Genomic DNA, 15,334 nt, shown 5'->3' with positions numbered 1-15,334 from the left:
TTTGGCATATGTAGATTATGAAGCTTATCCGGGTACACAAGCATAAGCCCAGGAAAAGCTCCTGAAGCTTATATGGGTAGTGCGAGAAAGTCCTTGGTGAGAGCATTTTTTCACCTGAAGTCACTGACATGATGAAGTGCCTGATTCTCACGTGCCCAGAGGCCCCTTTGCATTGGGTCTGTATTCCCTGGTGGGAAGCATACGCGGGCCTGTGCATACATGCAGATCATCCCCAGGCATCTTCCCTCTTGGCTTTTGTGTTGTAACCACTATGCTTGGAGACCAGGGCTGCATTGCAGCAGGAGTATAAAGCAGGGCTGCATTGCAGCAGGGGTATTAAGCCTCTTCTCCAGCCAAGAGCCTGCACCCCAGGTTACGTCCCAGCCCTGTGATTACAGTTTCACTGCTGTGGTCGACAATGGATGAGGGATGAAGGCTGCCAAAAGAAAAAAAATTTCTCCTTGGCACAGATTCGTCTTAATTACCTGCAACACCTTTAGCAGCAAATGCAACAGAGTGAATTCAGAAGTGCCTATGTTACACCAAGCATTTGCTGAACAGGCATCAGTTCTCTGGGCCTTTTGTCTTTGTCCTTAAAGGATTAGCAAGAAATGCCGTGTAGCTTTGGTTTGGCAAATGCCTGTAGGTAAATATTATGGCTGCTAGGTAAATGTGAGGCTGCATTTTGAGCATACACATTTCTGTTTTATGCAATATGTTTCTACAGATGAACAACACTGACAATTCAGGAGTTCAGTGAATGATTCGCTTAATGCATTTTGGATCACTCGCACTGAAATCGCCACCAGTGCCACTCAGCCTCCTTTTCCAAGTTTCCATTTCTGTAAAACAAGTCTTAAATTATTGACACATTAATCTGCTGTGTTGCTTTTCCTGTGGTCTTATAAATTACGGGGAGACATTGTGAGTATTAACGTGCAGCAGGATAGGTTTCTGTAAATCCCGGTAACACGGAGGATGGTTAAGTGTAATGAGAAGGCTCTCTGTGAGCCGGACACGTGAACTCCTAGTGCCCGATTGCTCCCATCAAGTTTGATCTCACTAACCAGCCCTGGTGTTGAAACCAGAGTGTCTGGTGAGCTCTGGGCCCATCCACGTGGCCCCTGGAGCGGTGTCCAGACTGCTGCTGAAAGCTAAACTGCATCCATCCACTTGCGCTCCCCGTGCTCCGAGTCTAAACCGAAGCAGCGAGGATGCTGCATGGGCTCCCTCTGCCCTGCTGTCAAGTGCACCAGAGGCAAAGATTTCAGGAGTGGCCATCGGGGTCATCCCCTGAGCATCCTTAGTGTAGACAGGTCTTTTGTCTGCTAATTTGTATTGAAAATCCTTCCCACCTCTACTTGGCCCTTTCTGCTCCACACCCATGTGGTCTCTGGTTCCTGGTACCACAGCCCCCCGCCCCGATCTAAATCTCCCCCAAGTTGGATGAGGCTGCACATAGAGTTGTCTCTTGGGCCCAACCCTAGGGATGAGGAGGCAGATATTGCAAGGTGTTTGGGTGCCTTGATTCTGATGATTTCGGTGGGAATTAGGTACCTACATACCTTCCAGGATGTGGAACGGGTTATCTGGTTACGGAGCTGGTGGGTTTGAAAGCTGAGACACCTCTTCTCCTTCATCTTGCTTCCTCCTCTCTTCTCTGGACCCAGTCAGCATTGCCCAGTGTTTGGGTTGCAAAGAGTTTGTCCAAGGATAAAACAAGCATGGTTAACACAGCCTGAGGGACCCAGCAATGGGACTGAGAGCTTCTCGCATGCTGCTTTGAATCTGGCTGCCGACAGCACAGCCATGAAAGGTGTCTCTACGTGGCCCAGTGCAGTGCCATGCTCCTCAAGCAGGACAGCCGCGTTAGCTGTGGCACTGCACCCAGACTCATCTACCCTGCTTCTCCCCAAGGTGATTATCCAGAGCAGAGCGATGCACAAAGGCAGCTCTCCTGCTCCCAAGGCCCAAGCTAGCTCATGTAAAGGGATGAGCTCAGACATCCCCTCAGGATGCTGGGTGAGCAGAGCTCCTGCTAGGATCGCTCGCTGAGAGATCTTCCAAGGAACTCAGTGCTCATGTCATGGTGCACCTTCTTGCTGCCTGGTGTCTGGAAGGACTGAATGGACAAGGGGACATTTCTGGTGTGAGGGTGGCCCTTGCTCACCAGCGCTGAGCAGCATGCGAGCTGAGCGCCGTTGCTGTCCATGCTGTTGCTGCTGTTATGGGAGGGAGCACAGGATCTACCAGTTGCCTCCAAGCTGCAGTTCAGCATTGCTGTCAAGATGAGTGAATAGAAGAACGCAGTATCCAACAGCAGTGTTGCTGTTGGCATTGTGGGAGCACCGTGCTGTCTGCCAGGGGTCCGAGTCAAACAGCTGCCTGGTTGTCGGTGTGAAGCGGGGCTGAGCTGTTGCACTGCGCAGGTTTAAAGCAGGCTGTTTCTGGATGGAGCGAGACTGCAATCAGGCTGGACGTGAAACGCCCCGGCCTCCCTTGGCTGTTTGTGCAGCAGTGCCGGTGCGGTGTGTGGGGAGGGGGCAGGCACTGTTGTCAGCTGCACAGAGCCAAACCGCCTGGACGTGTTCTGTGCTGCCAGCCCACACGTGGACTATAAAGGAGCAGATGGTCCAGGACAGACTATGTAAAGGGATCAAATTAGAGGTTGAAAAAAATGGCGGGTTCCATCACCCCCACCACAAATTGGTAGTGAAGATGTCAGGCGAGTAAAAAAAGATCTGCTGTCGACATTTCCCAGCCCATGGGGATGGGGCAGCTCCAAGACTGGCTGGAAGCCAAGCAGGCCGTCGCCCCAGACAAAGCTGCTGGAACCGGAGCAGGGAGGGAAATGCAAACCTGACAGTGGTGTTGGCATAGATGGGCAGCATGTGCTTGGAGACAAAACCCTGAGCACGTGGAATGAGGCGGTAAAGCTGAGCGGGCTGTCACCGGAGACCTGTGGCTGGTGCTAAATCATGATGGGAAAGGGAGTTCAGCCTGGTCAACAAAAATATGAAGCTGGAACATGCTTCTTTCCCTGTGATACAGACTTGCAGAGAAATAGGACCAGAAGGGACCAAGACGGCTAACTCAATCCAAACCATTCCAGATTGACACGTGTCTAACATGCTCTTAAACACCTCCAGGGATGGAGATGCCGCAGTCTATTCCAGCACCTTGCTGTCCTTGCAACTGGAGAGTTTTCTTGATGTCCTACCTAAGCTCCCTTCTGGCAGCTTAAGTCTGTTGCTTCTTGTCCTATTCTCGTAGAGAAAAATCCTGTTGCCTTCTCCTTTATTGCAGCCCTTTACCCATCATGTCTCCCCCTCAGTCTTCTCTAGAGCAGACTAACCCTGTGCTTTCCAGTCTTCCTTCCCAGGTTGTATTTTCTAGGCTTCAGATTGAGTTCTGTTGTTTTCTTCTCCAGTTGGTCCAAAGGCAGCACCCAAACTTGGACACAGTGCCTCAGGCAAGGCCATGTGCTGTGCGGAGTGGACTTGTCTGGCCCTACACACACTGCACCTAGTTATCTATCTAACCCATTTCTCTTCAAGTAGTGCTCAGCTCCGCTTGGGTGGTAGTTGAGCCATGTACAGTACTGAGGTTAGCAAGCCAGCTGCAGCCTGGACCAGCCCACCCTTTGCACTCAGCAGAGGCTCAGACTTTTAGATCCAGGGGGAGCTGCAGGTTCAGTTCTTGCTCCTGATGTCCCACCCAGCAACTTCCTATTCCATATATGTATTGGACTGACTATGCATGGCCTTCAGTGACATCAGGGTGAAATCCTGACATCACTGATATTGCTGGGGATTTTACCATTGACTTTCATGGGACCAGCACTTAAGGGCAGTGGCCTGTCTAAACTAGGGCACTCAACACTGGAAACTTGGATGGAGTCAAACGATTTATAATGGTCAGTCACTATCACCAGATTTCCTTAGGGCAGGCAAAGGCTCTGAAAGGACAGGATATCTGGCCTCTCGTGCCTCTTCTCTGCCTTGGTCTCCCTGGGCTGCCCACAGTCATACCTTTCAGATTCCCAGTACATTTATGTGCCCCACAGAGCTGTTCCCCCCACTGTGTCCATCTCTGCAGAGGATCGAAGCATCTGTCCTGCTATATCCAGTGGGTTTTTTAAGTGCATTCTTCCATCGAGCTCAGAGCCACTGCTTTGGGGAGTTTTCCCTCTCTGTTTCTCCTGGATCACAGCAGCCTCTTTCTCTTAGAGACTGGATACTTTTTGGAGTTTTCTCTGATGCCCGCTTCCTATTTTATTGGCTCTCCTCAGGCCAGACACTTGTGGTTGTGAACTAAGGTCTCTGCTGTTCCAAAAAGCATCTTACCGGAGGTGCCAACCTGTAGCCGGACCATGTTTTCTTTCCAGTCCCTTTTAATATTTTCTGCTTTGTTTCATACAAGAATTAGTAGCAGGTGACTATGGACTTGTCCTAGTTATGATAGTCAAATCTGATTATAATAGCCAGGCAATCTCACGTCTCAGTTAGTGCTAAGGAGGGAGATACTGCAGAAGTGGACATAGAAGAAACAACCTGCGTGTGCATGAGCCTGTGTGTATTTACATGTGTGAGTACACATATGAACCATATCAAAGCATTTCTTACTATAGATAGTGTGGGTTTGGGTGAAAAATGTCCTGTAGGTATGGAATGGATTCATGGAGGGTTATATCAGGCCTGCACTTTTTTTGGAAAACGTTTAAAGGCTTGCTATTTCTTTTTCCCCCTCAAAGGGACAACCCCATCAGGAATCCACGTGTGGTGGCCCTAGCATACAGCTGTGCCCAGTTCAGTGTTAGGGACCTGAAATTGCAGTGTGCAAAGGAAAAGGGCTTGATCGGGGGATCCATAGGTACAATAAGCCACCTCCTTCCTGTGGGAATCTATGCTATGAGCGCCCTCAGCAGCATCCCTGGGCCTTGGGGCAGGTGGTTTTATAAAGGGTCTGGGCAGTTGCTGCAGTGTAGTGTTAGGAAGGGAACTTCCTTATTCTGCATTCTCGACGCGCATAGTTGGCAGGGGGTGAAGGGAAAGGGCAGCTGACAAATGGACGGAAACGGCTTCCTGGCTATTCGCCCCAGAAGAGCACGTTACCTTTCAAACCCTCCAGAAAGATTGGGGTCCTATCCTGTCCTCCTTATGGGCAGCCCCCTATCCCCACTGGCCCCGAGCCACTCCCGCCTCTGTAGGAAGTGGGGTTGAAGATACTAGCAGGGCTTGGAAGCTCTTGTGCCACTTGTCTCAGCAGACATATCTGTCTCTTCAAGGTCCATGTCATCCTGAATGCGGCGACCAAGGATGTGATGGTCCTAACGCAGATCAGTGCTTGAACTGCATCCATTACAGCCTGGGAAGTGCTAAAACTGGCAGGTAATGTGGTTATTTTTATTCCCTTGTATTTCTGGAGCAGCCTAGTGTGCACAGAGCTGTACATGCTTGTGGTAGGAGTTTGTAATCCATGTAGATGAAGCAAGCACGTACTGTAAAAGTACCGCTCCCTGAGGCATGGGGGGATTTGCAGGCAAGTCTCTGCTGCAGTGTTAGCGTATCCCAGCCAGGACCGTACCCCATGCACCTGGTTCTGCCTCCTGGGTCTGCTGAATTAACTCAGTGGCCGTGTTAAGCACCCAAGGTCTTGAGAACAGCCTCCGTGGCATCTTTCTGGGTACCGCATGCTTAGGAGGATCTTGGCATGGACAAGTTGCCACCACAGCGTGGATGCGCCTTGCTTGATTTGCCCAGAGCTTGGAAGGGGCTTATAAGGACCCCCCCACCGCCCATGTCCTGGCCCACTGCCTTACCCCAAGGGCTGCCTTTGCATACCATAACAATATTCAGTAAGTGCTTTGGTTTGAATCAGGTGTCACGTAGAAGAGAAGCTTCATCGTAATCTGCAGGTGGAAAGGAGCATGTTTCCCTTCTGTAAAAAGTGGGCGGGTGGATAAGGCAAGGAGCTGGGACTTAGGAGACCTAGCTCTCCCTCCCTGGATCTGCCTCACACTGCCTGCATGACTTTGGGCAAGTTGCTGGATGTCTCCAAAACCTGTGTGTGAATGGGGGATGAGGTGCTTCCCCTGCCTCAGTGGAGGGGAGCAGGGTGGAGCTATGTGCTCAGACACTGTATTGATGTGTGCCCTAGAAATCTGAATCCTAATAGGCAGCTAGTTCCAGTGCAACTAGACAGCTTATTGCTGAAAGTTGTTGCCACCTGGTTGAAGTCTGGCAGTTAAATGCTTTTGATGCACAATTAAATGAACTGGTCTCAGTTCCATCCCCAGGGGGCTGGACTCAACTTGGCTCTGGTTGGCAGGCAAACCAGCTAGGTGGCAGAGAGGCACCCTTGGCATTGCCAAGCCAGGGAGCTTGCTGTGCCACCTCTTCCCTCTGCTGTACTTACCTTCTGCGTACATGGAGGGCTCCTGATTGGACTCTTTTCATAAGGAGTCATGTGAAAATATATTTTGCAAGAAGGAATGGGAAGGGGAGGTGATTTTTGCTGTAAATTGGAACATGAATGGCAGAAGGAAGTTATCACATGTGCCCATATTCCAATAAGTCAACATTTCTTCCCATCAAACAGACCCATAACAGTTTTACTCAACTACTGTGCAGGCTCAGCCTGTCCCCAGCAATTAGGCTACAGTCCAAATGTAGAGTATCATCATGTTCAGGGGGAAAAAAACCACTTGCCTTAAAGTTGAACCTGAAAATGTGAAGTTGACTTATATGCAAGGTCATCTTATAATCAGAACAATATGGGGAGTTTCAAACAAACCTCAATGATTCAGAAGCTGTGGTTGCATGGCAAAGAGACACGTGCTTGGGAACTTAAGTGCTATTAGCTGCTGTTAACTGGAACCCAGGCTGCAATGCGTCTAAATGACTTAGGTTTCCAAATGACTTAGGCTACTTTGATATCCTTGTCCATGGTCATATTGAAAAATGTGTCAAGTCAATGCTTATTTACACTGGGGAACTGGTAGGATCCTTGCTGCTGACATGGGTGACCTCTCCCCATGACTGTTGCACAGTGCAAACCTTGATAGTAAAGGACCAAATTGTTGAAAAGAGTGCAGGGAGAACTGAATGATCCAGTCATTCTGTAAGGGATGATATTGAGACGGGGAGCTGGTTGTTCAGATAACTGTTGTGCACTCACAGCAGGTGTAGATGCAGATCAGTGATTACTGGAGTGAGCTAGTTGCATACAGAGAATTACCTTGCAGGAAGTACCAAAGGAGGATGGGCCTCTAGGCCTAATGAGTTGAGAGTATGCACCACACTTTGGGACTTGTGACCCACTTGTCAGCTTTGCTAAAGTATCAACATGCACCTGTTTAGCTTGCACTGCCAAGAGGCAGGTTCCTGCTAGGTATAATAATATGGTGTGTGTGCGTGCACATGTGTGTGGTCATGTCCTATGTCAGAACCCCCTCCTTTTGGGTCCATGTGCACCCAGAGGTCCTGACATCCAGCTCTTCTCTTTGCTTTGTATCTCCTTCATAAGGTGCCATAGCTCAGAAGCAGTTGATGGGGCATGCATTTGCAAAGCAATCCTGCCTGAATACCTAAATTAAGGAATGTTGCCCTAAGCTGCTGGCTGACAGTGATGATTTCTGAATACTTCTGGGTTGGTGAATGATTCATCAAAGAAAAGACTGTGGGTGCAGTCAGCAAGGACTTTCCTCCAGGGTTGATATGTGTAGCCAGAAATAAAGTCAAGTTAGCATAGGTAGAGGAAAGAAGCAATGGAAACTTGCTTCAGCCTGCAGTTCAGCCTAGATCTATTATTGCTTGTTATTGTATTGAATGAATGCCCAAGTGCCCTAGTCCTGGATCAGAACCCCATTGTACTGGGTGCTGTACAGATACAAATGGCTCCTGCCCCAAGAGCTTTCCAAGTATAAGAGAGGAAATGACAGAGGGAGGCAGACCAGCAGATGGGGAGCTCCAGGAGACAGTCGCATAACATTAGTTCATAAAAGCATAAAAGTATTTGTCCTCCCAAAGGAAGGGCTTCCCTCAGTACCTGAGCAAGGGAGAGAAAAATGATGCTTAACACCACCCCAGAAAAGTCATTGAAAAGGGAAGTACTTGGTAGCCGTGTTGGCCTGAGGCAAAAAGAAATGCAAAAACGTAGAACACTTGGTTCAGAAATGATACCTTTTATTGGAGCAACTGAGCAATTGCAAAAAAATGTATCTTTTTCTGCAGTTGGATAAAGGGAAGGCACTCAGACACCCACGCTGTGAAGGGTGGTGAATTGATGAGGGCAGTGTAAGACCGAGAATAGAATTTTTAACCATTTGCTCACCAGCTAGAGCCCTGGGTGTATCACCAAACCTTTTTGTTTTTTAAGAAAATCTCTTTGCGATATGCAGTTGTTGGTCTACTCTAGCACTCTCCACTCTCATGATCTCTGTTGGCTGCATCTTTCAGGATCAGGCATTTGGAAACAAAAGGAAAATGATTAATGTCGTGTTGTTTTGCTGTCCGTCTTCTCCAGGATGTGTGTGAACTCTTGCCCTTCAGGGTTTTTTGGGGATGACACAGTAAGAAGGTGCCGGAGGTGCTTCAAAGGGTGTGAAAACTGCACGGGCAGGGGCCAGACTCAGTGCACGACTTGCAGGCGTGGCTATTACCACCATCAGGAAACGAACACGTGTGCGATGCTATGTCCAGCTGGGTTTTACTCAGAGGAACGTAAGGATGCGAATGCTTTGTACACTCTAGCATGTGGATATGCAAGTGTTTTTTGTTGAATGGCCAAGATTGGAAAAAATTAAGCAATCTCAGCTGTCAATGCAGGGTGCGCAAGGTTGAGAGCCCCAGACCATAGTCTGCTCAGACAGACCTCTCCTGCTGTCACCGTGGGTCTGGCACCACGTTGTCTCTACCACTAGCGATGGTAATCATAACGCTAATGGTAACTTGGGATGGTGCAAGAAAACAACTGTAGTGTGCCTGGTCCAAGACGGGGCTGACTGTCTCAAAGCATTTGTCACTGATCAGAGCCTGGTGATGCTTCTTGAATGTGAGCTATCTTAACCTTTGCAGCTGCCAAAGGAGGCTGGGATGCATTAGAGCCCCATCTCCACAGGGGAGGAACCCTCGATGTTGAGCCCATTCAGGGGTGCTGTCACGTATAATCCACTGGGAATGGTGGGGGTGGAAATCTCTGCAAATCGATTTGCCACCAAGTTGCCACCAATCAATTTGCCACCAATTCAGCACCTGGAAACTGAGGCCTTCAAAGACCGGGAAAGTTGTGGATCCGAGTTGAGGTCACGCAGCAGATGAGAGGAGCATTCTGGTTTGAGTCTCCGGAGTGCTTCCAGCTCTGGGCTCGCAGGGAACATCAGCCAAAGATTAGATGCCTAATTCCCATGGAAAGTCTGTGAGGGTTAAGTACTTGAATTCCTAAACGTGAAACTCTTACCCACCATCCTTATTTCGATGATAGAAACCCTAACTAGAGCCATACAATATGCATTACAGAAATATATTATTAACTACCGCAGCTGCAATCAATTGGGTACTATTATCATTATTATGCCTAGATAAGGTGTTCCATTTGGGTTAATTGGCAGTGAGAGAGAAGAAGTGGGAGTGGGGAGGGCTGAATAGATGAGATGGGGAATTGAAAGCAGTTATATTTTCCAAACATTCAGAATTTTACTAGATGAAGGCACGTCTTGGCATCAGCCCTCCCTCCCTGCGCTTTGCTTTGCTCCACGGTATTTCTGTCTTGATGCAGCTGCAGGTAGCAAACGCTGAATAACCATCTGCTTGCATTCTAGCTGTGAACCTTTTAGCTTGTCCAGCTGTGGTCAAAAATAGAAATGCTTCCTCCTCACCTGTCTCATGGATGGGCATTAGCCCACGCCCACGGCCACACAGGACCCTAGCAGGCCAGAAAACCCTGCTGGAGCCAGGAATCTGGGACTTAAGCCTTCTCCTATTAAAAACTCACATTGACTTTAAAGAAGGCTGCATTGGGCCCATTCTGAGTGTAAAAGCACATAAAAAACATATGCTGCTTCTAATCCCATCGCCTGTTGGCATGCAGGGGATAATCTGAGACTTGTGAACAGGAAGCATATCTTGAATCTGAATCATCCCAAGATCCCCAGCCCAGAAGTTTCATCAAGTCGATATCTATTCTGGCCCTTCCACATATCCATGCAGTTTGAACCCCGCTTCTGTCCCCCACCCTTCCCCACGTCATTTGTAACAGACTGTTTGAAGGGCATGCTTGTCTCCTTCGGCAGCTGCTGCCTGCAAACAGCAGTTGAAATGCAGTACTTTTTAACTTGAACTACCCTGTGCTTTGTGGCTGTGACTGTTGCTTGCATCTCTTGTCCATGTTTGATTCACCCTGACTGTCTGTGTTTTCTGAAAGGTCAGAAGCGCTGTCTCAAATGTCATCAAAGCTGCAGAAAATGCATTGGCCACCCCGATAAATGTACCGCATGCAAGGATGGATTCAGGTAATAGATCAGCAGGGAACAAATTTGTACTTTCAGGGTTTTCACTGTATTTGAAATGAAGGAAAGGGTTGGAAACAAGAACCCTCTGAAAAACGGAAATTTTTAAGACATTGATCTCCGCTGGAAGAGAGAGACTATTCAAGCACATCGGGGCTGTGATTTAAACTGCCAAAGGCCTGGAAATCCAGAAGTGGGTGTGGGCTGTATGTACTCCCCCTGCAGCTGGAAAGCACTATCTAAATACCATCTCTTGATCTCCAGCATTCATCAACATGGTGCTTAAATGCTCCCCTGCAGTTAGAAGTAGCACTGTGTGCGCCTGAAGTGGCAGCATGAAGTATTATTCTTGTCATCGGAAGAGACGTTGACTCCTCTCTTTGCCTGCTCATAGGCATAGCATTATCCTCTCCATGACTACTCCTGCTTTAATTCAGACCAATGGGAGCAGGAGTCCAGCCTTTTCTGTTAGAGGGCCTCATGCTGCTAGGGGCTGAGTGCTCCTGTCTCACCGCAGAGGCGGAGGGGGCTCCACACGTGGCAGGACCTCATCCTCCACCGCATCATTTCAGGCACGTGTTTGCGTCATGCCATCTGGTGTCAATCTCTTTTGCTTGCCTTGTTTGTAAGAAGACGGGGAGGATCCAAAGGGGGGAGGGGAAATGGGGAGGAAAAATGTTTCCAGTGACTGTGACAACACAGGTGTTTCCTCCTGAGCCTCAGATGGCTCCTTCAGCATGGACTGTGTGGATTAATTCTGTCTCCATAGGCCAGGAGGTGCTGAGCTGGGTTTATAAATACCCATTTTGGATGGGTAGCAGATGCATGGTGCAGGCTGAGAACGCCCTGGCACACCAGAGTTGTGCCCGTTGTGCTGGCACAGTTAGACAGGGATAGTACAGGGCTAATTACACTGGTAACATCCCCTCCCTTGCCACCACTACCATGTAGACACAAACGCTTACATTCCAGTTTAAGTGGCTTAAACCCCCTTTCCAAGCAGCAGAAGCCAACCTGAAAGAAGTCCAGGTGCGGATGGAGGTGGGAGGTGGTTTCTGTAGCACTTGAAATCCACACAGTTCCCCAAGGTGCACCAGCCCTTTGACTTCCTGCTGGAGCCCACGGGAGTGAATGCTGTGATCTCTGAAAAGGACTCACGGCTGGTGCCCAGGAGCTGCACTTGGAAGGCTACAGTCACTCACCTCCCACCAATTCCCTTCTTTGCCACCTGAAAGCATCCGTGTCGCTTTAGCTATAAGAGGTTTCCAGCTTGCCACCTGTCTCAGGAAGGGGCTTGATGGGGTTGGGGCCATTGCAGAAGGCCTGAACGGGGCTGTGGAGGAAGGGCTTTTCTGTGAGCTGAGACTCTCTGCCTGCCACTTCCTAGGTGTGTCGGGCATCTTGATGAAGACCATCAGCTCTCCTGGGTATTTAGCATGGGGCTGACTCGGGTGTCGCTGAGCCAGAGTGGGCCTGCAGTCATTGGGTGAGAGCTTTCTGAGGCACTGCAGCTAACGAGCCTGAGGTGTTGCTACTGAAGATCTCTGGTTTTAGCTGCATGAAGCACCGGGAGGCTGGAATGGGCACTGGCATGTGCTAAGTCCCATCCCATCCTGTGCCCATGGGCAAGCTCCCAGGGTGTCTGCTCCAGCTGGTATGGCTTGGAGCAGCCCTCTGCCCACTCTCATTTGCCCTGGGCCCAGCCTGACTGCAACGGGAAGTGGAAAACAACTTTCACCTTCACCCAAACTCTGCTGCGTCCAAGTCCAGCTCCAAATTGAAGATGGTTATTTTCAGAAGCGTCCGAAGGAAGTGGAAGCCAGTGTGCCAGGGCTAAAGGTCTCCCCACAAAAGAAAGAAATCTGGGTTTTTTCCCACACAGAGCCCACGCAGGGCACAGCGAAATGAATGCATTTCCCCTCATCTGGCCCGTTTGAAAACCTGCTCCACTCCAAAACTTGTAATTGGGCCAGAGCAATGCTTTTGTAGCAGCGCTCTTGCAGAAGTAAGAATTGCTCGGGCCAAAGGATTATCTCTTCCTTCAAAGGAGAGAGAGTGGAAGTATTGTCAGGCATAATCCATACAAAGCTGCCTTTTTATTGTCCAGTATCCCTTTAAGCTGGGACTTCAAATCATCTCTGTCACATTAAAGTGCTAAAGGCCTAACTGAAGTTGCTTCACTAAGAACTTTCCATCTCGTCTTATTCTGGGAACAAAGAACAGGTCCCAGCAGGGCCGTCAAGTCCTCACTGTTCAGCCGTCTGTCACATTTGGCTTGTGAGGGCAGTGTGGCCATTTGGGCTGAAGCCCTTTCTGAATCAAATGCTGGGAACTTAGGGTGCGAACCTGCTTTTCTAGCTTGGAGCTTCCCTTTGGTTGAAATCATGCTGAGCAGCCCATGCAGGCATGCTGGTTCCAGCACAGCCCTGCTCAGTGTGAATGCTGGTGGGAAGAGCATATCCTAACAGCAATTAGACTTCACTCCTAGGTGCACAGGCTTCAAGGCCACTCACCCCCATACCGTTATTGCAAGCTGCCATGCCAGGGGATCTCGTCCATACATTTCTCAAGCTCCATCTTCAGACTGGCTCTTGCTTTGCCCTTGTTGATCCTACTGGAAGGTCATTCTGGGGCTGGTAATGATGGATCCAGCACTAACCTGCAGTCTGGCCTCACCATATCTAGGCCTCCACTCAGCTCAACAGAGGCTGGAGCCAGGGTGCAACCGACCTTCTTATGGTGCCTTATCCTTACAAGTAGTATTGCTGGGGCATAAGGCCAGACTGTCACCCCAAGTGAGCAGTCACCTCCAGCAGGGCTGTGCATGGACATGAGGGTACAGACAGATGACCTGCTTACACTGGGTTAAATGGCATAACAGCAGGGAGGAAAAGTAGTGGACAGACCATGCAAACCTCTAAATCAGGGTAATTTGCCCCAGTCTAGTGGGGAATTGCCCATGTAGGAATCTGAGATCAAGCTGTGCTTGCATCAGTTGGACCAGGTTGTGTTCCACCTGTCCTTGTCCATCCCGGGGCAGCCTTTTGCTAAAGGCAAACAGGCTAGTACTTGCTCTCTGCCACTTAGCAGTGTGGTATAGTCAGAGCTGCTTGCATTGTGAGCTACCCTGGAATTAGCGGCATGCCTGTCCATTCCTGTTACCAGTGGGGCATAAAACCAGCATAAATGACATTGGAGCACATGCTCATCTGTCCCGCAACTGAGACCTTGCAGCAGTGCTGAGAAAGAGGGTCCAGTCTGGCCGTTCAGATTCAGGCTGCAGGAAGCCAAAGAAAAATCTGCTGCTCCTTAGAGCCAGATACTATTCAAAGAATCAACTAGTATGATGATCTGCGTTGCTGTAATGCCTCAGTCATGGACCAGGACCTTGCGGGGCTGGACGCTGTATGAACACTGAACACAAAGCAGATCCCTGCCTCAGACAGCTTGCAAGCTTACAACAAAAGTACATGAATCATGGAGCAGGCATTCCCTGAGTATCTGTATGGAGGATGAATAACATTTAAACAGCTTAATTCCTGCAATGCCAAGAAGAACAGGAGCGAGCGGGATTATCACCTCCTTTTATTGTGAGGCTCTTTGTGGTGTTCAGGCCTTTGGGAGAGTCAGGCTGGCTGCCCACATTTTTTTTTTTTTAATTCTATTTCCTCTTGAACATTTAATTAAAGAACCTGCAGCGATTCCTTTGGTCCCAAGAAGGACTTTAATTTCTTTTGAAGTGCTGGCTCCATTTCAGATGCCTTCTGCACGGCTCTGAGGCAAGGCAGCGCGTGCGCAGCTGCACCATACAGCTCTACAGCACTCAGAGTTAAACTTCATTGGGGTCTGGAGAGTTTTTTAATCTCATGGTGGCACTTTGTGGCCTTGAACTGTGATCACAGGCCACACAGGGCTCAGCCCTGGACAGAAACACCAGGTGAGGAACTCATGTTGCCAGTGAGACCCTCCGGCATCACTGGAAATTCAAAGTGGTAACTTTTACCGTGTGATAAAGTTATTCTGGATTTCTTCAAACAGTGACTTTCCCTGGATCTGAGTGATATAGGTACAGAGAGGAAAGTGAAGTTCCTCTTGTGCAAGGGGCCAGATCCCCCTTTCCCTCCCCAGTTCTGCTCTTTGCTCAGACAAAGGGTTGGTCACACAGGGAGGAGCAGGGAGAGGAACGGGTCAGCAAAGGGACCCAGTCAGGACCAAGCAGTGGTGGGGCTGGCTGTAGCGGCCGGTGGTTCATGGGGTTAGCTCAGTGCAAGGGACAAACAGTCTGCCAGAGCATGCAGAAGGGCCTGCTGTCCCCAGACAAGCATGCAGCTTACATTACCAATGATAGGAAGTACCAGCCAGGTTCACAGCCTGGCTCTGATGGGAACATGGAAATGACTTCCTCTCCCCACCCAGGAATTTCCCTGGAGAGAAGGAGTCTCCCACGGGAGTGATTGCAGTGCGGTCAATTGTAGAGCACCCCCACTTGCAGGCCTGGGGCTGGGGCCGCAAGCAGCAGAGATGGCCTTGCAGGCCTGCTGGGCTCTGAGGCTGGGCTGCCACTTGGCAACCCAGCCCTTGCCCGCTGTGCATCCAAGGGGAGCAGGCTGGAGGGGGGGCTGGCAAGGAGGTGGTTCTCCTGGGCTTTCGTTCCCCAGCCTCAGCCCAGAGCCCTATGTTGGATTAGCCTGACGGCTCCCAAGGGATCTTTACGTCATCACTGGGGTACAAGGAGGCTGTGGGCAAGTCCCCAGTGCAAGCTGTAGAGGGGGACTGCTCTACCATGCAAGGATCCCCCTCCACAGAATAGATCTAGGAGCTGGATCT

General features: G+C 49.7%; 1 protein-coding gene across 1 annotated transcript in view; it reads left to right on the top strand.

Annotated features, from left to right (window-relative positions):
- The window catches only part of PCSK6 (proprotein convertase subtilisin/kexin type 6), a gene marked incomplete at its 5' end in the record, with an annotated part of 121,522 nt that overhangs the window by 99,104 nt on the left and 7,084 nt on the right, over nt 1-15,334 (top strand). Inside the window, 3 exons of the mRNA XM_019533187.1 lie at nt 5,288-5,390; nt 8,527-8,723; nt 10,423-10,510. Coding sequence (XP_019388732.1) covers nt 5,288-5,390; nt 8,527-8,723; nt 10,423-10,510 — 388 coding nt within the window. The remainder of the gene's footprint in view (nt 1-5,287; nt 5,391-8,526; nt 8,724-10,422; nt 10,511-15,334) is intronic.

This window comes from Crocodylus porosus, unplaced genomic scaffold (assembly GCF_001723895.1).
Source record: "Crocodylus porosus isolate Cpor-Errol unplaced genomic scaffold, CroPor_comp1, whole genome shotgun sequence".
NCBI lineage: Eukaryota > Metazoa > Chordata > Crocodylia > Crocodylidae > Crocodylus > Crocodylus porosus.
This window is presented reverse-complemented; position numbering and strand designations above follow the sequence as displayed.